This window comes from Callorhinus ursinus, unplaced genomic scaffold (genome assembly GCF_003265705.2).
Source record: "Callorhinus ursinus isolate GAN/ISIS: 27379988/994484 unplaced genomic scaffold, GSC_fseal_2.0 scaffold12, whole genome shotgun sequence".
NCBI classification, from domain to species: domain Eukaryota; kingdom Metazoa; phylum Chordata; class Mammalia; order Carnivora; family Otariidae; genus Callorhinus; species Callorhinus ursinus.
In genome coordinates this window covers 47,463,744-47,484,468 of record NW_027397074.1, presented here as the reverse complement: position 1 = coordinate 47,484,468, position 20,725 = coordinate 47,463,744, and the positions used below count along the sequence as shown (strand labels likewise).

Sequence of the window (20,725 nt, the reverse complement as noted above, 5' to 3'; positions counted from 1 at the left end):
TTTTTTTCTTTTTTTAATTACTTCAATTGTAAAACTAAATACGATTTAAATTTTTTGTATATTGATGTCAAATATTTATCTGTAGCTCCTTGCTCCTGATATCAGGAACATATTAAATAGGCTAGAAGTATTGAAAATATTTAAACAATAAACACGTTTTAATTATGAGATTGTAGTAGGACCAGACTGGCTTGCAACCTGGCTCACCCACTTACTAGCCGTTTAATCTCTCTGCTCCTTAGCTTCCACACGTGTAAGATATGAAGAGCAACAAGCCTATCTTACAGGCTGTTAGAATTAGGTCAGTTAATATACCTAAGGTGCAAAGAATGCCTGGTACAGCAATTTTTACCTTTATTAGTGTTATTCCTATGCTGTCAGAATTCCAGTTAAGAAAGAAAAACAGGGACCAGAAGTGTCAAGGACACGTGCTCATACATAAGCCCACCTCCACAATGGCATCACTGAGGTGCTTCTGCTGGCGGAATAGGATATTAGTAGCCCCAGCAACGAATCCACGGACGGTGACGTCAGAGAGAAGATGATGCTGCTGCAACGCCATATAAGGCAAACACAGATATCCCTAAGAATCGTAAGAGAGACGACATCAGAAAAGTAACAGGACAGCCACCTCTCTCTCCAAGCCTAGAGAGCTAAGGAGGAAAGGAAACTTCCGAACCCTGCCCACTGCTGTACCATCTCTGACTCACTACAGTACTATTCCAGGGGAACCTCAGGTCTTGATTGCACTGAGGCCAGTTAATTGCTCCCCTTATCCACGAGTGGTGGTCTAACATGAAAATTGTCTGACTTCATCATTTTGTTCTCAGTTCAGCTTAAAAGCTTCCACAGTAACTAAGGAACTGGAGTTTTTCATTTGGAAAGTGATGTTTTAAGCCCATGAAATAGTATCCTATTTAGTAGAAAGCTGTTAGTTCTCACAGAAAAATTTGAAAACACATAACCACCAGCATACTGTTATGAGAATAGCAAAGCACTGAATGGCATTTGTCTTATTGCCCTATTGCTAAAAATCATACAAAAATATTTCAAGACATTTGCTATTAAATGTTTAAGGCAAAAAAAAAAAAAAAAGACTAGCAATAGCTGTATATTTATCTTCTATTTGAACTGTATTTGAAAATACTACCCTGAAAATTATAGTTGAACTGCCAAACCACAGCAGGCAATTAAGTGTACAAAAAGCAGCATATTTCCCGCGAATAAAGGTGTTAACACTTCAAAGATGCAATGAAGAAGGATATGGCACTTCTGTTGGAAGATTCTAAATCACGACAGATTTCCAATAGGTGGTACAACTTGTATATGCAGCCAGCAGGGCACACTTGTTGAACCCCTGACCTTGTTTTCAATCTCAAGTCCTGTGACAATTTTATTTTTTTACTTCTTATCACTTAAGAAAAAAACAAACCACTTAACTAGATAACGTTCTCTGGATGATGTGTTATTTATATCACGAGACAAATCTCTGTGAGTGTAGGAGACATCCCTTTTGCTACTTCATGTTCTTCACTGTATCCAAGAACATGCGTTGTACCTAACAGGTGGTTGTTAAATACTTAATATGGGAGAGAAGACTTCTAAAAGTTGGAAGACAGGTCCAGTAACCTGGTTTTATTCTTTTCCTTGACAGTATCGTTCTCTGTTCAATAAAACGCTAACCAATAGAGGCAGCAAAAATAAACCCGTGTCGGGGCGCCTGGGTGGCTCAGTCAATTAAGCATCTGCCTTCGGCTCAGGTCATGATCCCGGGGTCCTGGGATGGAGCCCCGCATCAGGCTCTGTGCTTGGTGGGGAGCCTGCTTCTCCCTCTGCCTGCCGCTATGCCTACTTGTGCTCTGTCAAATAAATAAATAAAATCATAAAAAAAAATAAACCCGTGTCTATGCATTAGAGATACTCAGTACAGTGCTTCTCAACCCACGCCCCTCTTGGGACTAAAGACTGAAAGGACCCCCGCGCTCTTCATTCAGCATCACTCAGCTGCTTTAAGGCTCAGGGTTCATGCTTTACTTTGTGAGCTATGTATTGAAAAACAATAGACTCCCCGGGCGCCTGGGTGGCTCAGTTGGTTAAGCGACTGCCTTCGGCTCAGGTCATGATCCTGGAGTTCCAGGATCGAGCTCCACATCGGGCTCCCTGCTCGGCAGGGAGTCTGCTTCTCCCTCTGACCCTCTTCCCTCTTGTGCTCTCTCTCATTCTCTAATAAATAAAATCTTAAAAATAATAAAAAAAAATAGACTCCCCTTGCCCCCCAGGTACCTATTTCTAAACATATAATAATATTGAATGTTCTTTATATGTTATAACAGCACAAATACTAAGTATGTTTTTAAAAATCAACACTTTTTAAAAATATAAAAAATTACATTTCTTAAAAAACTATACATATGCTCTTTGACCAGCATTCTACTTCTTATAATTTATCCAGGTACACCTGCTCATGTGTGAAATTTGTAAAGAGTTATTTATTGCATTGTTTATTATAGCAAAAGATTGGAATTCTAACTATTCATGAGTGGGGAACTGAATAAATTGCTCATCTGTACAATGGAACATCCAGCAGCAATAGTGATGAAATTAACTTCGAAGGAATATTTGGTAAGAAAGAATAAGGGGTATAAAAGTAGGGAGGGATGCCTGGGTGGCTCAGTGGGTTAAGCGCCTGCCTTCAGCTTGGGTCATGATCCCAGGGTTCTGGGATCGAGTCCCGCATCCAGCTCCTTGCTCAGCGGGGAGCCTGCTTCTCCCTCTGCCCCTTGCCCTACTTGCGCTTTCTCTCTGGCAAATAAATAAATATCTTAAAAAAAAAAAAGTGGGGAACAGTCTGCTACCATTTGTGTATAAAAGGAGGGGGAAAATATCTACACATTTGTGTATGTATAAGATACCCCCAGAGAGAAACAGAAGACACTGATAATGCTGGTTTCCACTGGAGGAGAGGGCACCTGAGTAGCAGGGGATGGAATAAGAGGGAGACTTTTTTTATAGATGCTTTAGAATCTTTTGAATATTGAGCCATGTGAAAGTATTACATATATATATATTTTTAAAGATTTTATTTATTTATTTGATACAGAGAGACAGCAAGAGAGGGAACACAAGCAGGGGGAGTGGGAGAAGCAGGCTTCCCGCTGAGCAGGGAGCCCGATGTGGCGCTCAATCCCAGGACCCTGGGATCATGACCTGAGCCCAAGGCAGATGCTTAACGACTGAGCCATCCAGGCACCCCAAAAGTATTACATATTTATAAAATTAAGAGTTCAAAATGGCCTTAAAATTATGTCAGTTATTTTTTTTTAAATTGTAGTGTATATATATTTTAAAGATTTTTATTTATTCATTTGAGTGAGAGAGAGAGAGAGAGAGAGCATGAGCCAGGGGGAGGGGTAGGGGTAGGGGGAGAAGTGGACTCCCCGCTGAGCAGGGAACCCAATGTGGAGCTTGATCCCAGGACAGCAGGATCATGACCTGAGTCAAAGGCAGACACCCAACCGACTCAGCCACCCAGAAGTCCTGTGTCATACTTTTAATGATGAGCTATTTTTCCTAAATTTTTTAAAGTTCCTTATTGTATGGTAGCAGCAAGAGCCCGGGTCCTTTCACATAAAACAGCCTCCATACCCAAGCCCACTTCTGACTTTTCACTTTTCTAGGGTACTTTAATTTCCATATTTGGAGCTGTAGTATATAATAGTAAAACAAAACAAAACAAAAACCCAAAAAACGCCTGAAACAGTATTTGCACACCCATGTTCAAAGCAGCAGCATTCACAATAGCCAAAGCGTGGAAGCAACCCAAATGTCATTGACAGATGAATGGATAAACAAAGTGTGATATATACATACACCAGAATATTATTCAGCCTTGAAAAGGAGGGAAATGACGTATGTTACAGCATGGATGAACCTTGAGAACATTATGTTAAGTTAAACAGGCCAGTCACAAAAAGATTAATAATGTATGATTCCACTTAAAAAGGTGTTTAGAGTTGTTAAATTCATAGAAACAGAAAGGGTGGTGTCCAGGGGTAGGGGGAATGGGTAGTTATTGTTTAATGGTTATAGAGTTTCAGTTCAAGATGAGAAACTTCGGATCTACAGCACACCAATGTGAATGTAACTTAACACTACTAAACTGTATGCCTTAAAATGGTAAACAGGGTGGGGCGTCTGGGTGGCTCAGTCAGTTAAATGGCTGACTCTTGCTTTTGGTTCAGGTCACGAACTCAGGGTCACGAGATGGAGCTCTGTGTCTGGCTAATTCACTGGGCGTGGAGCCTGCTTAAGATTCTCTCTCCCCCTCTCCCTCCTTCTCCCTCTGCCCCTTCCCCCCTTTAAAAAAAAATTGATAAACAGGGTAAATTTTATACACCCCCACACACACACATTTTTTTAACTGCAACTAAAAAACAAAAATCCCACACCTCAGCTTGGTAAATCTAGCAAATCTGTCATGAGCTAATCTGCTAAAGAGCTGCAAAAGCACAATGTGCCTTCTCTCTTGTGCCTTGGAAAGGGTTACAGTGTGATCAGGACTGGATGCCATTTTCTCACCTCTCCTCCGGTCAGGGATGATAAACATGTTCATGAAATGGAAGCCTCCCTGTTATAGGGATGTCCCTTCTCTCCACAAGTTATCTGGGGTTTAAAGGTAATCCCTATCAAAATCTCAACCTGTGTGAGAACTTAAATTGATCCTAAAATGATGTGGAAATGAAAAGGGCTAAGAAATGCTTAAAGATCAGTTAACAAGAGGCAAAGCCTTTTTTCTGCCTGATAGGATATACATACAGGGGGGAACTGCCCCAGGATGGACAAATATACAAATCTACAATATCAATGAAACAACAAGGAAGAGTCCAGAAAGACTCCTTCCTCAAACACACACAGAGATTAACTCCAGTTAATAAAAACCAAACTGTGAAAGTCAAAACTAAATAGCTTTAAAAGATAACCTAGGACCTCAAGGTAGGGGGGACTGCTTAAATATGACCTCCAAGGCACTAACCATAAAGTAAAAAATGATAAAACAGAAAAAGTATTTAGAATATATGAAGTCCCACAAATCAGTGACAAGGAGGACAATCCAGAAGTTTTGAACAAATACACAAAGGGGAATCCAAATGGTTAACAAGAATATGGAAAGTTGTTCAATCTCAACAACAATTACTGAAAAAATGCAAACCAAGAGCCACAAGATATTATCAAATTGGCTAAGTATTAAGAAGTCTGATGATATCAAGTGTTGGTGAGAATGCTGAGCAGTTGGGAACTCATACCCTGTTGTGGGAATGGTGGAAATTGTCAGAACCACATCAGTAAACTGGGAATTCTAGTTAAGTTGAAAGCACCCATTCCACATGATCCAGTATTCCTGCTTTTAGGTACCAAATGCTATAGAAACTCTGGCATGTGCCTAGCAAGACTCCTGAAAAAGAATTTCATAGCAGCATTATTTGTATAGCCAGAAACTGGCAACAGTGCAGATGTCCATCCACACAATTGATAAGCTGCACAACAGCTGAAAATGGAAAACTATATAGAATAATATACAGTATTATGCAAAAACATGAATGAAACTAAAAACTATGTCGAGAAGAAACATTTGTGGTTCCACTTAAATAAGATTCATAAACATACATCCATAATTTTTTGGCTAGCCAATCAAGGTAGCTTTGATAACCTAAATTTGAAAATACAAGCTGCAGGGCTGCGGGGAGCCTGCTTCTCCCTCTCCCACTACCCCTGCTTGTGTTCCCTCTCTCGCTCTCTCCCTCTGTCAAAAAAATAAATAAAATCTTTAAAAAAAAAGGGGGGGGGAAGGGCCTGGGTGGCTCAGTTGTTAAGCGTCTGCCTTCGGCTCAGGTCATGGTCCCAGGGTCCTGGGATCAAGCCCCACATCCGGCTTCCTGCTCAGCGGGGAGCCTGCTTCTCCCTCTCCCACTACCCCTGCTGGTGTTCCCTCTCTTGCTGTCTCTCTCCCTCTCTGTCAAATAAATAAATAAAATCTTAAAAAAAAAAAAAAAGAAAAAAGAAAATGACAAGCTGCAAGCAAGCAAACCAAATATAAACTCAGAAGCAATACTTAAAAGATTAATAAATGTGGCAGATCAAAAATTCTGGTTTCTAACTACATATATTTTTAATTTTTTGATAACTTTATTGTTTTACTAAAAAAGTTACAAACTGAAATTAAGATTTCTAAATTAAGTGATCTTCTTATGGAGACATTTATTTAAAACACCAAAGGTATCAGATATATGTAATTAAAAAAAGAAACCAAAAAACAAAAACAAAACAAAACAAAAACTGGGGCACCTCAGTGACTCAGTTGGTTGAGCATCTGACTCTTGGTTTCGGCTCAAGTCATACTCTCAGGGTCATGGGATCGAGACCCACGTGGGGCCCCACACTAAGTGCAGGGTCTGCCTGAGATTCTTTCCCCCTCCTTCTCCCTTCTGCTCCTCACCCACCCCCTCCACTCGCACTCTTGCTAAGATAAGTAAAATCTTTAAAAACAAAAACCAAAACACCAAAACTAAGAAGCTAATCTTTAAAAAAAAAAGTAAAAAATTCAAAAATAATTTTTTTAGTGTCTGCCTAAAATCATCTTCCCTATCCCTCAGATACTAAAAATAAAAATCCTTTTATTCAGTTAAGAGTTACTTCAACTGAAGTGACTTCTCATCAGAGTTTCATTTATAGTAAGATCCAACTAATTTTTACCAAATAATAAATATTGCCTAACTGGAAGAAAGGAGGCAGAAACAGACTCATGAGATTAAAACAAGTGGGAACCTTAACTCCCAGGGCTCTAGGCCTTCTGGCTGGTCCTGCTGTAACTGCTTTGCTCCAGTGTGTGGCCAATTCCAGGACTCTTTCAGTAGTAAGGCAGGAAGATTTAAAATCAGGGAAAGACCTAAGAAAAGCCTTCAGGACTCTTCCACATCTGAAAATAGCTACCCCAACTTCCTCTTTTGCTTTTTTCCATTTCCCTCATTCTCCAACACTTCTCTGGTTCTAAAGTGGTACAGCCCAGCAGAGCACACATACCACATAGGAGAGTTTTCTAATTTTCCTCCTCCTCCTTTGGTTCCCTTAGTTCCTTCCCTTCACCTTATGGGCACTGTACCCGAAAGTTGCCTCTAGTCCCATTTCCTCTCCCCATTGCAGCCCAGTTTCTTCCCTACACTTCCTAAATCAGCTCTCAGGATAGGTTCCAGCATATTTTAGCATCTGGTATCTACAGCACTCAGTAAGGCTCATTCTAAAACTGACATGAAAGGCATCATCCTCCAGTAATTTCACGTACCAGAGAGAAGACTGGAAAAGCTGGAGAGCTGGAGCATCTCTTCTAGACTTAAATGTTTTATGATGTATAAATTTGTTTCTATTTATTCATACACTGAATCAGGGGACCAGTCAGCTTATTCTCTCCAAGGCTCAATATCCTACCTTCAACAATATTCTCCAGGCACCCCCTAGCTTCTATTTTTAAAATTACTTTTAAGCTGTTTGGCTAACCTAATTTCTTCTGTATTAAGTCCTTTATGATCTTCAAGCGAAAAAAAAAAGCCTAAAGACAATTCACTTTTAAGAATACTGTGTCAACTATATTTCAATTAAAAAAGGAATATTTCATACTCCAAAGTTAATGACAAAAAAGAATCAGCACTTGTATTTACAACTGTGATTGAATAACAAATTAGATTTTAATCAGTACATAATAAAACACAAAACCAAAAAGAAAAACATTTTATTTACCATAATGATGGTGGTAAGTCCATCATACATTCAGTAGTGGTATAATGCACACAAATAGAATATTCTGCCAAACATGGTTTATAGGCAGCCACCAAAATGTTTACATTGCTTTGTTTAATTTAGCAACCTCAGAGACAAAAATAAAATCCCTCCCAAGTTAATCGCCCTCCTAATAGCTCCACATGATAAAAATTGGAGGGTGGGTGGGTAAAGCTTCAACAAGTACAAGTAGTCCTAACACCCACATGTGAGTTCAGAAAACCTGTAACTGGTGGCTACTAACCATAAGCAGCAGTTTGAGAGTCCTGAGTTTTCTCCCTAGGTTTCTAAATCCCAGTTTTAAGAAACTGTGCATTAGTTCAATCATAAAACAAATTAAGATAATTTCAGAATCTCCCAGCAGGCCACAAAATGAACAAAGCATTCTCTGTCAACTATTCATCAATACTGACTTGGGGCAAATACTTATTTGTAAAGCTGGATAAACCCAGGAAGAATCTATCATAGAGAAAGAAATACATGTTCCAATCAACCCTACCCATCTTTCTTTTCCACATAAAGTCTTACTTCATGCATAAAGGACAGTATTTAGAGAAAACCATAAAACTGTGCTCTAGTTACCAGAAAGATGTATCTGTCTTTCATGGTAGACTGCAAGATCATGGATATAAGAATATAGAATTTAGTATGGTACCTGGCATATGTGACACTAAGGTCACAGATAACCATAGCACTATACATTATGTATTTTATAGTTTTCAAGGAAAATTTTCAGACCTGAAAATGTGTTCAACATTGCCAAGTTAAATTCTAAAAGGGTTGTCAGGGGGCACCTGTGTGGCTCAGTCAGTAGAGCGTCCAACTCTTGGTTTCAGCTCAGGCCATGATCTCATGGGTCGTGAGATTGAGCCCCATGTCGGGCCCCACGCTCAATGGGGAGTCTACTTGAAGATTATTTCCCTCTGCCCCTCCACCTACTCTCTCTCTCTCTCTCTCTCAGAAAAATAAATAAATCTTAAAATAAATAAATAAATAAAAGGATGGTCAGATTCTTTAAGGGTCTCAATAAGGAACACTAGGGGCATCTGGGTGCTCAGTTGGTTAAGCGTCCAATTCTTGATTTTGGCTCAGGTCATGATCTCAGGGTTGTGAGATCGAGCCCCACACTGGGGTCCTGGCTTGGTGGAGAGTCTGCTCGAGATTCTCTCTCTCTGCCCCTCTCCCCATCTGTATGTGCACTAACAAAGAAATCTTTGAAAAAAAAATAGCAAACACTAAACTTTACCTTTGTGAAGATGGCCAGGGGCATGCCATATTGGTCTTCTTCCAAACCGGAAATTAGCCCTGGTATCAGGACTACCTGGCCCGTATTAGCTTGAGGTTGTACAGTAATCGGAGGACTGTCTGAGGGCACAGACTCCTTTGGAAAAGAGTTTGTCTGTTCTGACCCCACCTGTTCCCTTTCTTTCAAGGTGGGGTCCTCTAAGACGCTAGGATCCAAGGTCTCCCAGTCACTTTCTGAAGACTCTGGAGATGGGCGAGAAGGAGGTTTCAAATATTGACTGGTTTCATTAGGTTCCTGTCCTTTGCTGCTGTCATCATCTACTTGGAGCAATGGTTCTTCAGTGTTGATGCCAGCATCTCCTCCATGGTTTCCTGTCATGATTTTCTTAACAGTTCCTGAGTTGGTATTTGAAATGTCGGGAGCAGACACAGAAATAAAATCATCTGCAGGGGGATTGCTTTCGTGAAGCCCAGCATCTTCAGACATACTCTTTCGGGGTCTGTACTGAGAACAGTCACTGAGACCATGTTCAATCATGCCTACAACATACAATATTGGAGAACAGCTTGGCTTACAATAAGGTGGGAAAAGATAAAAGTTTCATATTCCATTCTAACTAGAACTCTCCTATAAAAATTTTAGTAAGTTATGCTTGTACACGTTTTAATTAAAAAAAAGAAAAATATCATACAAAACAGAGAAACCCAAAGCCAAAAGAAAACCATGTTAAAATAGAAATGTTATCTGTAGCAAGTTTATCCTTAAAATTTTTTATCATTCAAAGTTCCAGTACAAGTTAAATGAAAGAATGAGTACATACTGTTAACCTCTTACCTGGAAAAAGGGATAACACAGTCATCAGGGCACCCACCAATTTATTCACTGGAGAAATATAAAAGAGAACCTGAAATGGATTAAATCAAAATTAAATTAGAAAATCCATGAGTCTACAAAATAAAAAAAGCGGGGGAGATATAGAGAAGGAAAACCACTTCTTTACAGAAGAATAACAGCTAATATAGCATTAATGAAAGAATCAAAGAAATCACTAAGCATCTACCATGATTCAGTTAAAAATTACCAATGGAAGCTAAAACTACTATGAAAGGTTGCTGGACAACAGGATATTCACATAGCTTCAAATATATCATCCCATAGATTAGCTATTAGTTGCGAAGAGAAACACAAGTACCTCATTATGAAGAAATCTGGGGACTACCACTTTAATCAAATGATCAAGTTTCACATCACCAAAAATACTACAGACAGTTATGGACCTCCTGGTATGATAACTCTGAGAAGGACACACCTGTATAGTACTCTTGCCAAAAAAGTTTAATCTGAAACTAGCCAAAAGAAAATAATCGGACAAATCTAATCATTTATTTGTATTCTTTAAAAAAAAAAAAAAAAGCCAATGCCATGAAAAACAAAAAGAAACCAAAAAAACAGCAAGGTGGTAGAGCAGTTTGAGATTAAAGTATTAAAGAGAACTATAAGGCAATACATGATCCTTGGTCCCCAGAGTGAACGAAACAACCAGTTTATAGGACATTATTATAACACCCGAGGAAACGTGAAAATGGACTGCATTTCTTGAATGTGAAATGGTATTTTGGTTACATGGGAATATACTCTTATTCTTAAGAAATACATCCTGGGGCACCTGGGTGGCTCAGTTGGTTAAGTATCTGCCTTTGGCTCAGGTCTTGATCCCAGGGTCCTGGGATTGGAACCCCATGTCAGACTCCCTGCTCAGCGCAGAGCCTGCCTCTCCGGGGAGCCTGCTTCTCCTCACTTGTTCTAGTCTCTCTCTCTCTCAAATAAATAAATAAAATCTTTAAAAGAAAGGAAAAAAATATATCCTAAAGTTTAGGGGTAAAATACCATGATTTTAAAATTATTAGGATTCGGAGGGGGGAAATGAACATATATAAAGCAACATAATGCAAAAGTGGCAAAATGTTAATCGTCAATACAGATCAAGTGTTTAAAAGTTCATTATAGTATTCTATCAACTTTTCTGTAGGTTTGACATTTTTTCAGAATAAAACTTGAGGAAAAAAATCAGAAACAGGATTAGATGTTTAAAAGCAACACTTGGTAATCATTAAATTAGTTGAAAAAAACAAGCAAAGGGGTGCTTGGGTGGCTCAGTCGTTAAGCATCTGCCTTCGGCTCAGGTCATGGTCCCAGGGTCCTGGGATCGAGCCCCGCATTGGGCTCTCTGCTCTGTGGGAAGCCTGCTTCTCCCTCTCCCACTCCCCCTGCTTGTGTTTCCTCTCTGTCTCTCTGTCAAATAAATAAAATAAAATCCTTTAAAAAAAAAAAAAAGACAAGAAAAAACAAGCAAAGATTTGTTTAGGTGAGTTTTTTTTTTAAACAATTAAATCATTTAGTGACACTGAAGTGCTATTTGCAGAATATATAGCACCCACAATTGTCTATGCTTTCCTTATAGATGATCTTACTTAAGGAGTGCTTTCCAAGTACAGAGAAACCAAGTGTTGCATTAAAGGACATTCTTATTTCATCAAATCAATATCAAAAGAGTATACCTGTGATCTGCCACATTAGATAAAGTTATATGATCATAAATGCCACTACATGTAGCTAGGCTAAGTACTATTTTGGGAGACTTTTGTTTCAGATACATATATTTATGTGTGCCCTGGGTTGCAATGTAAAATACTTTTCATTATGAACTGCAATAACAAAGTTTGAAACCTACAACTCAACAAGTAAAAAAAAACACCCCCAAAAATCTGATTAAAATGGGCAAAGGACTTTAACAGACATTTCTTCAAGGAAGACATACAAATGACCAACAAGCACATGAAAAGGTGCTCAACATTACTAACCATTAGGGAAATGCAAATCAAAACCAGGAGATACCACCTCACACCTATTAGGATGGCTACTATCAAAAAACTAAAAAACAACAAATGTTGGTAAGGATGTAGAGACACTGGAATCCTCGCACACTGTTGACAGGAAGGTAAAATGGTGCAGCCACTATGGAAAACAGTATGGTGGTTACTAAAAAAAAAAAAATTAAAAATAGAATTACCATCCGGTCCAGCAATACCACTTCTGGGTATACACCCAAAAGAGTTGGAGGCAGGGTCTTGAAGAAATGTATGCATACCAACATTCATAGTAGCATTATTCATGAAAGCCAAAGGTGGAAGCAACCCAAGTGTCCATCAAAGGACAAAGGGATAAAAAAAATATGGTACGTACATACAATGGATGTTACTTAGCCCTTTTTAAAAAGGAAGGAAATTCTGACACGTTATACATGGATCAGTTTTGAGGACACTATGCTTAGTAAAACAAGCCAGTCACAAAAAGACAAATACAGCATGATTTCACTTGTATAAGGAACTCAGAGTAGCCAAATTCATAAACACAGTAAGTAGAAGGGTTGCTGTCAGTGGGGAGGGGAAAATGGGGAGTTACTGTATTAATAGGTACAGTTTTAGTTTTGCACAATGAAGAGTCTGTGAATGGATGGTGACGATAGCACAACAATGTGAATGTACTTAATGCCACTCAACTACACACTAAAAACTGGTTAAGATGGTAAATTATGTGTCTTGTGTATTTTACAGTTAAAACCTTTTTAAAAAGTTATAACATTGCACATATGGTATGTTAGATTCATTCATTTTAAAAATTACATGTTTCTCTTTGAAGAAGAAATACATATTCATTACAGAAAACTAGAAAAGTATTTCCTTCTTAAAAATATAACCTAGGGTCACTTGGGTGGCTCAGTCAGTTAAGTGTCTGACTCTTGTTTTGGCTCAGAAAATGATCTCGGGGTCTTGAGACCGAGCCCTGTGTCGGCCTCTGAGCTCAGTGCGGAGTTGGCTTGAGATTCTTTCTCTCCCCTTCTCCTGCCCTTCCCCCTGCTCACGCTCTAAGTAAAAAAATCTTTAATAAATAAAAATATAACCTACATTCTCAAACTGATGATATCTGGGGCACCTGGGTGGCTCAGTTGTTAAGCGTCTGCCTTCAGCTCAGGTCATGATCCCAGGGTCCTGGGATCAAGTCCCGCATCGGGCTCCCTGCTCAGTGGAGAGTCTGCTTCTCCCTCTCCCTCTGCCTGCCGCTCTGCCTACTTGTGCTCTCTATCTCTCTGTCAAATAAATAAAATCTTTAAAAACAAAACAAAAACTGTTGATATCTTTCCTTCCAGTCTCTTTTTAATGAATATTTATTTATAAAATTAGGATCATGGGCTTGATATGTACTTTGATAAACTTTCACTTAACATTCAATGAAACATCTTTACAACAATAAAAAAAAATCTCAGAATCTCTTTAGTCATTTGGAATTATATACAATATACAAGATGAACCAGTACTTATCCACTGATAATTCATTATTATAAATTATTCTGTGACAGAATGTCTTAGGTGGACTTTGCATCCAACTCACATTAATTCTGGAAAATAAAGCTCTAAGAGAACTACTGGGCCAAAGGAATAAATTTTTTTAAAGATTTTATTTATTTATTTGACAGAGAGAGACACAGGGAGAGAGGGAACACAAGCAGAGGGAGAGGGAGAAGCAGGCTTCCCACAGAGCACGGAGCCTGATGTGGGGCTTGATCCCAGGACCCTGGGATCATGACCTGAGCCCAAGGCAGACGCTTAACGACTGAGCTACCCAGGCGCCCCAGGAATAAATATTTTTAAGGTAACAAACCATACTGGACATTAAAAATGGCTGGCTTTAGAACATCTATTCCACCCCTACTCCACTTAGCACAGTAATATGGTATATAAAACTGGCCCCAGATCCAAGGGCAGCTCCTGATTAGTCTAAACCAGAGGTCAGCAAACTATAATACTAAGAATCCTTCCTTTGCAGGCGATATATATGGTCTCTGTCACAACTACTCAACTCTGCCCCTATAGTGCAAAAGCAGCCATAAGCAGTAAGTAAACGAATGGGTATAACTGTGTTTCAATAAAACTTTATAAAAATAGATGGTGGGCCAGATTTGGCCCTGGGGCCTAGTTTGTACACCCGTGGTCTAAAATCGTGGCAATCCAATCTTTTTGTACTAGAGAATGGTCTGGAACCCAAGTTTAAACCAACTAGTTTATGTACTTCTTTGGCAACAATTATTTGTTCACTCCAGGCACACGGCCTCATGGGTTTAAACAAACTGCAAAGGAAGATTCTTATAAATGGTTTGGGAATAGTTTTTACCACCAACACCACCAATTATTTTTAAGATTTTAATGATTGAAGATTTTATTAATTTATTTCAGAGAGAGAGAGCGTGCGCTAGCAATCAGGGGGAGGTACAGAGAGAGAGGGTGAGGGAGAGGGACAAGCAGACTCTCTGTGCTGAGCACAGAGTCCAACGGGGGGATTAGATCCCACGACCTTGCGATTACGACCTGAACCAAAATCAAGAGTTGGCTGTTTAACTGACTGAGCCACCCAGGCACCCCAATTTATTTATTTATTTTAGAGAGCGAGTGAGCATGTGCCAGTGAGGGGAGGGGCAGTGGGAGAGGCTCTCAAGTCGACTCCCCACTCTGCATGGAGCCTAACCCAGGGCTGGATCTCACAACCCTGAGATCATGACCTGAGCCAAAACCAAGAGTCTAACACTCAACCGACTGAGCCACCCAGACACCCCTCTACCACCAGTTATAACTGAGAGAGCATACAGACCAATTATTGTTGGCAGTTAACCTACACTACAAGGGAAACCAGGCACAGGATAAAGCTAGCACTGCAGACTGTGGAGCAAAGAGATGGAAAAAAATCTGAATACTTAATTATACCATAGAACCATTCAATCAGCCATGAAGTCTGCAGTAACCCAATACATTTCATTATTATTTAAGTCTGTTTAAATTGGTTACTGTCAAATTGCCCCTAGAAAAGACCACACAAATTTATACTTCTGTGGTAGTGAACATGAATATGTGCTTCAGTCTACCAAAATATGACAGGCAAAAAAAATCTTCATTTATACTTTACCATTAGTTTTAATTTTATATAGTATTTAAGAAATGTCAACACATTAGTTTGTGACGTAGTGTTCCATGATTCATTGTTTGTGCATGACACCCAGTGCTCCACGCAGAATGTGCCCTCTTTAATACCCATCACCAGGCTAACCCATCTCCCCGCCCCCTCCCCTCTAGAACCCTCAGTTTGTTTCTCAGAGTCCATCGTCTCTCATGGTTTGTCTCCCCCTCTGACTTACTCCCCTTCATTCTTCCCTTCCTGCTATCTTCTTTTTTTCCCTCTTAACATATATAATGTATGGTGATTAACATAATGAAAAATTTTTAAAAAATGTCAACACATGTTAAATATTCCATTCCTTCAAATCTCACCTTTTTTTCAAGAAGAATTAGTTTAAACAGGATTAAGACCTAAAGAAAAAATACTGTATTAAAATAAACTCAAGCCTATTATTCATTTGCCTTTTCCCTTCCTCCAACATAACCATATATCATTTAATCAATAATATTAACTATAGTGCTTAAAACTACATTGAAAATTATGAACTTATACTGAAAAATTAAAAATTAAGAACCACTAAAATCCATTAAAAAATTAAAATTAATTAAAATCCATTAATTAAAAATTAATTAAGAACCACTTAAATCTCTAACAAATTATGCTTTTTGGAAGGAGTTATATCATTTTTGCTTGAAATATCTGCAAGCTCCTTCAAGGGCAGGGACTATTCATTTGTTTCTGGATGTCCAGGGCATTCACACAGCTGATACTCAATAAATGTGTACACATGAATGATTAATGTGTGTATGTCCCAATCAACATGTTTAACAATAAAGATCAGAAGACATAAGTATAGATATTTCATTAGAAAATGTTTCACTCTCAGAGCAACATATAAACTATTCTGCAAGATTAAAACATGTTCCTTTCCACTCTAATTTCATGACATCTGAAATTACAAAGACAACAGAAAAAGTATCCTCTTCTGCACAGAAATAGACAGTATTCCTATACTTTTAAAAACTTCTATAAGCTCTACCAACATTTTCAACTTTTATCATTATGAGAACAGTCTTAGAAGAACTAAAATATGGTATGCCACAATCTGTATTGGACCTTGTAGCATAAAGAATTTGCTCAGTTAAATGAACACAATTTTAGTACGTTATAAATTAAATAAGGTATCATACCTTGTGTCGAAAATGAAGCACAAGATCTCGAGGAGATAGACCTACAACATTAACAAAAAAGCTAATCTGTGATGACAACCTATGGGTTTTGTCAAAGAAAGTTTCTTCCCATCAAAGGAAAGGCAGGTAAAAATAGGAATAGTAAGAATATGCAAATATTAAAATATTTACATAATACTTGATTATGTACACATATACTTGGAATTTATCAAATAACTGTAATAACACGGTCAGAGATAGCATAGTCCAACAGAACTTCCTACAATAATGGAAATGTTCTAAATCTGCTTTGTCCAATACAGTAGCCACAAGTGACCAATGAACATTTGAAATGTAGCAAATGTATTGACAAAATGACTTAACTTCATTTAACTTTTATTAATTCTAATCTAAATGTAAATAGCCACATGAGGCTAATGGCTACTTTATTAGTTTCTCATCATGAAAAGGATATTTACTGAGTGCCTATTGCGTACCTTGGACACCAATGAATATTCTGGATTATCAAAACAGTATAAATCAAACAAAACCCCCAACTTGAAAAACTTTAGGATAGAAAAGAGCTGAGCAAATCTCTCTCTCTTGCTCTTCCTCTCTGTTTTAACAGGGAATTGACCTGGCCAGCCCTATCATAAAAAAAGAAAAAACTGTTATTATTCTGAAAAGCAGAAATTTACTTTATAGAATAGTTCTAAATATTGCTACAATTATGTTATAACCTTTCTTAATAGAAATACTGGCTTTAGAAGATATGTAAGGGAACAGAACATCAAACACTGAAGAATTTAAATTTAGATCCCATACAGAAATTTAACTTTATGAAGTTTTACATGCAACTCGGTTTACCAAATGGGAAGAAATGAGGGCATTTCTTCTGATTTGTAGAAAAGCTACTTACCAAGATATACTTGGGATCCTTCTAATGAAGTTCCTCCCAAGGAACTATTCATATGCTCATAAAGCTCCTATAAAATATAAATTCAATTTAGAACATTTTACAATCATTTCAGACACTAAATTAGAAGTATGATGACCAGGAAAAAATTGGTTCTTTAACTGAGGCAAGTTTGTTTCGCCAGTAACAATGAAGGTCTCTCTGAAACCTTACCAGTTTCCAGCACTCCCTCCTTCTCTTCCTCTTCATTTTAAAGCTTAGTTCACTCACATGGTGGTATGGATTCTAGGCTAAGTTTCCTCTACTTTCTTGCTAAACACCTAATTGTCCTATACTCACTAAAATCCAGGAGAGATCCGTGTTCCATACGCTCATGGCAGCCCAAAGAAAAACATGCTATCCACCTTTAGTAAAACAGTCATGTAGTCTGTTCTGGTTTTTTTTTTAAGATTTTATTTATTCATGAGAGACAGAGAGAGAGAGAGAGAAGCAGAGGGAGAAGCAGGCTCCCCGCCAAGCAGGGAGCCCGATGTGGGACTCGATCCCAGGACCCTGGGATCATGACCTGAGCCGAAGGCAGACGCTTAACCATCTGAGCCACCCAGGCGCCCTTGTTTTGTTTTTTGATTGGAACCAGAAGACTGATAAACATATTGTGCAGTATATTAATAAGACAAGCAAATTTAGAGAAGCAATGCTATAGCAAAAGAGCTACCACCCAATAATAGAAACACTTATGTTAATTATAGTCCTTTGTAGTTATTATTTCCTAATAAAAGGCAGTTTGGTTAAATTTATTATTTTTTTTTTTAGATTTTGTTTATTTATTTGACAAGAGAGAGACACAGTGAGAGAGGGAACACAAGCAGGGAGAGTGGGAGAGGGAGAAGCAGGCTTCCTGCAGAACAGGGAGCCCAATGTGGGGCTCGATCCCAGGACCCCAAGATGGTGACCTGAGCCAAAGGCAGACGCTTAACAACTGAGCCACCCAGGCGCCACCCAAGTTTGGTTAAATTTAATAAATATCAACTGTACATTCTGGACAAATCCTTTGCCTTTCAATGTTATTTCCTTTTCTTTTTTTCAATTTGCAAATCTTTGTGGGTTTTTTTAAATTTTTATTTAAATTCTAGTTAGTTAACATACAGTGGAATATTGGTTTCAGGAGAATTCAATGATTCATCACTTACATGCAACACCCAGCGCTCATCACAAGTGCCCTCCTATATACCCAGCGCCCATCTAGCACATCCCCCACCCACTTCCCTCCATCAACCCTCAGCAGATTGTTTTCTATCCTTAAAAGTCTCTTATGGTTTGTTTCCCTCTCTCCCTTTTTTCCTCCCTCCCTTTCCATATGTTCATTTGTTTTGCTTCTTAAATTCCACATGAGTGAAATCATATGGTATTTGTTTTTCTCTGACTTCTTTTGCTTAGCATAATACATTCTAGCTCCATGCATGTTGTTGCAAATGGCAAGATTTCATACCACATCTTCTTTACCCATTCATTAGTTGATGACACTTGGGCTCTTTCCACAGTTTGGCTGTTGTTGATAATGCTGCTATAAACACTGGGGTGTACGTACCCCTTCAAATCTGTATTTATGTATCCTTTGCATAATAAGTAGTAGTGCAATTGCTGGATCATAGTAGGGTCAATGTTACTGTCAAAGAAGAATGTCTTTCTTAAGCTAACAAGATTATATTCCAAAATATTACTGACAAGATTAACTGATTCATGAATCTGTTTTCAGCCAAATATATCTATAGAGGGATATAGTTACCTTTAGAATGGAAATTTGGGAAAAATCCTTCTCTTCAAAATATGCATGTGTAATGAGCTGAAGTTTTGCTTGAAGTAAGCCATAGAGAGGCTTAAAGAAAAAAAAATACTATTAGTTGGATAATACTAAAAAAACAAACATCTTACAACTTTGTAACTGAAAGAACAGGGAGAAAAACTAACTTCAACTTTAGTATCTTATCCACAGCTAAAAGCTGTTTTATCACCTGTTCCAGCTCTATGGCTGCGGTTGAAAAGAGCCTGACACACTTGGAGTACAGTGGTTAAGAGGTGGGCACAGACCCCCCGGATCCGCTCTATCACTCGGCCACATAACCTCAAGCACTGAATCTCTCCACATTTGCTTGCTGATGTGAACACTGGCATATGAAAAAACAGCACATCTTATGGCATTTCCAGAACTAAGTAACACAGATAAAAGCACTTCGAGTGCCTGGCACATGGAAAGCACCTAAACGTTAGCTATTATAAAATTTAAAACATTCTAATTTCTGCACTGTTCTGCTGGTTTGTGGTGACACTTAATCATCCTTATAACAGCCAGTTCTTATATCTAGTTGAACATTCATAATTAAATTTAAGTTCATTTCCCTTTTTTGTCCTCTATGGAGGCTTGGAACAACTAGTCTGTGTCCTCTATCAAAATGTTCTTTCGTATACTTCAACAAAATTATTCCTTAATTCTTATTTTTATTTAAGACCCTTTTCTACTATTTCCATCCTTTATTTTCAGTGTTCTTTTCTAGATGTTTCCTGATTTCTGTGTCCTTAGAATGCAGAGACCATGCTGTATATATACTCTTAAGTAATTAAAACAAGTAATACCGGAAGAGCTCCCCCCACCAATATCCCTGTTAATATATCATTATTACCATCTTAAAGTTCTAAGTATAAAATAATATTTTATATACTTTAAATATATATTTTCATTTACTCTATATATAAAGACTACAATGCACTATGAACCACCAAACTCTTTTGCGTGAGCTAGCTCTCCCTATCCCCTATGCTGTTTAAAGACAGATAAAACTGGATTTTCACCCCCAATTTTATCACTTAATAGGTTTATGAGAGTTATTTTTTCTCTCATACATCTTTATTTGTAAAATGAGAGCAATAAATACTTAGATCTCACTGTTATATGAGGATTCAAATGACAATTATATCTAAAAAGTGTCTGGTATAGAATTAACACCTGACATATAGGGACCTGATGAATGGCATTTGTTATTATTATAATTGTTCTTTGAAGAAAGATTACTCAGGAAGTCTTTTAACATGTCACACTTGCCTTAGTATCTGATACTCCTATACTCTGATCATCTGGCCCAGTATAAAAAAGTATTCACTGGTGTCTTTTTCAGGCTACCCTTCTAAAAACTATCTAAGTGTAATCTACCAATGTTCTGATAATGGGGTCTTTTACAACCTTGTTTTTTTCAAGGAGTCTATTCTTGCCCTCTATTTAAAATTATGATCTTGGAAGCAATAACTGATCCTCAAAGTCTTTTTTTTTTTTTTTTTTAAATTTTTTATTTATTTGACAGAGAGAGACAGTGAGAGAGGGAACACAAGCAGGGGGAGTGGGAGAGGGAGAAGCAGGCCTCCCGTCGAGCAGGGAGCCCGATGCGGGGCTCGATCCCAGGACCCTGGGATCATGACCTGAGCCGAAGGCAGACGCTTAATGACTGAGCCACCCAGGCGCCCTCAATATATTATTAAGGCCCACAGTATAAATTATCATCCAGAATTCTT

The 20,725-nt window shown here is 38.2% G+C and overlaps 1 protein-coding gene across 5 annotated transcripts in view; it reads right to left on the bottom strand.

Moving 5' to 3' along the window:
• The window catches only part of AVL9 (AVL9 cell migration associated), a 68,460-nt gene that overhangs the window by 17,754 nt on the left and 29,981 nt on the right, over positions 1-20,725 (bottom strand). For 4 of the 5 annotated variants that reach the window (XR_012380277.1, XR_012380276.1, XR_003208605.2 and 1 more), the window contains exons 5-11: positions 18,951-19,040; positions 17,168-17,234; positions 16,270-16,310; positions 15,451-15,489; positions 9,908-9,977; positions 9,074-9,612; positions 449-583 (exon numbers count right to left, since the gene is read on the bottom strand). Coding sequence is in view for 2 of the 5 variants with exons in the window: in XM_025873107.2 (XP_025728892.1) it covers positions 449-583; positions 9,074-9,612; positions 9,908-9,977; positions 15,451-15,489; positions 16,270-16,310; positions 17,168-17,234; positions 18,951-19,040 (981 nt within the window). In the remaining 3 variants the exon portion in view is untranslated. The remainder of the gene's footprint in view (positions 1-448; positions 584-9,073; positions 9,613-9,907; positions 9,978-15,450; positions 15,490-16,269; positions 16,311-17,167; positions 17,235-18,950; positions 19,041-20,725) is intronic. The other variant, XM_073899042.1, reaches the window with a different exon arrangement.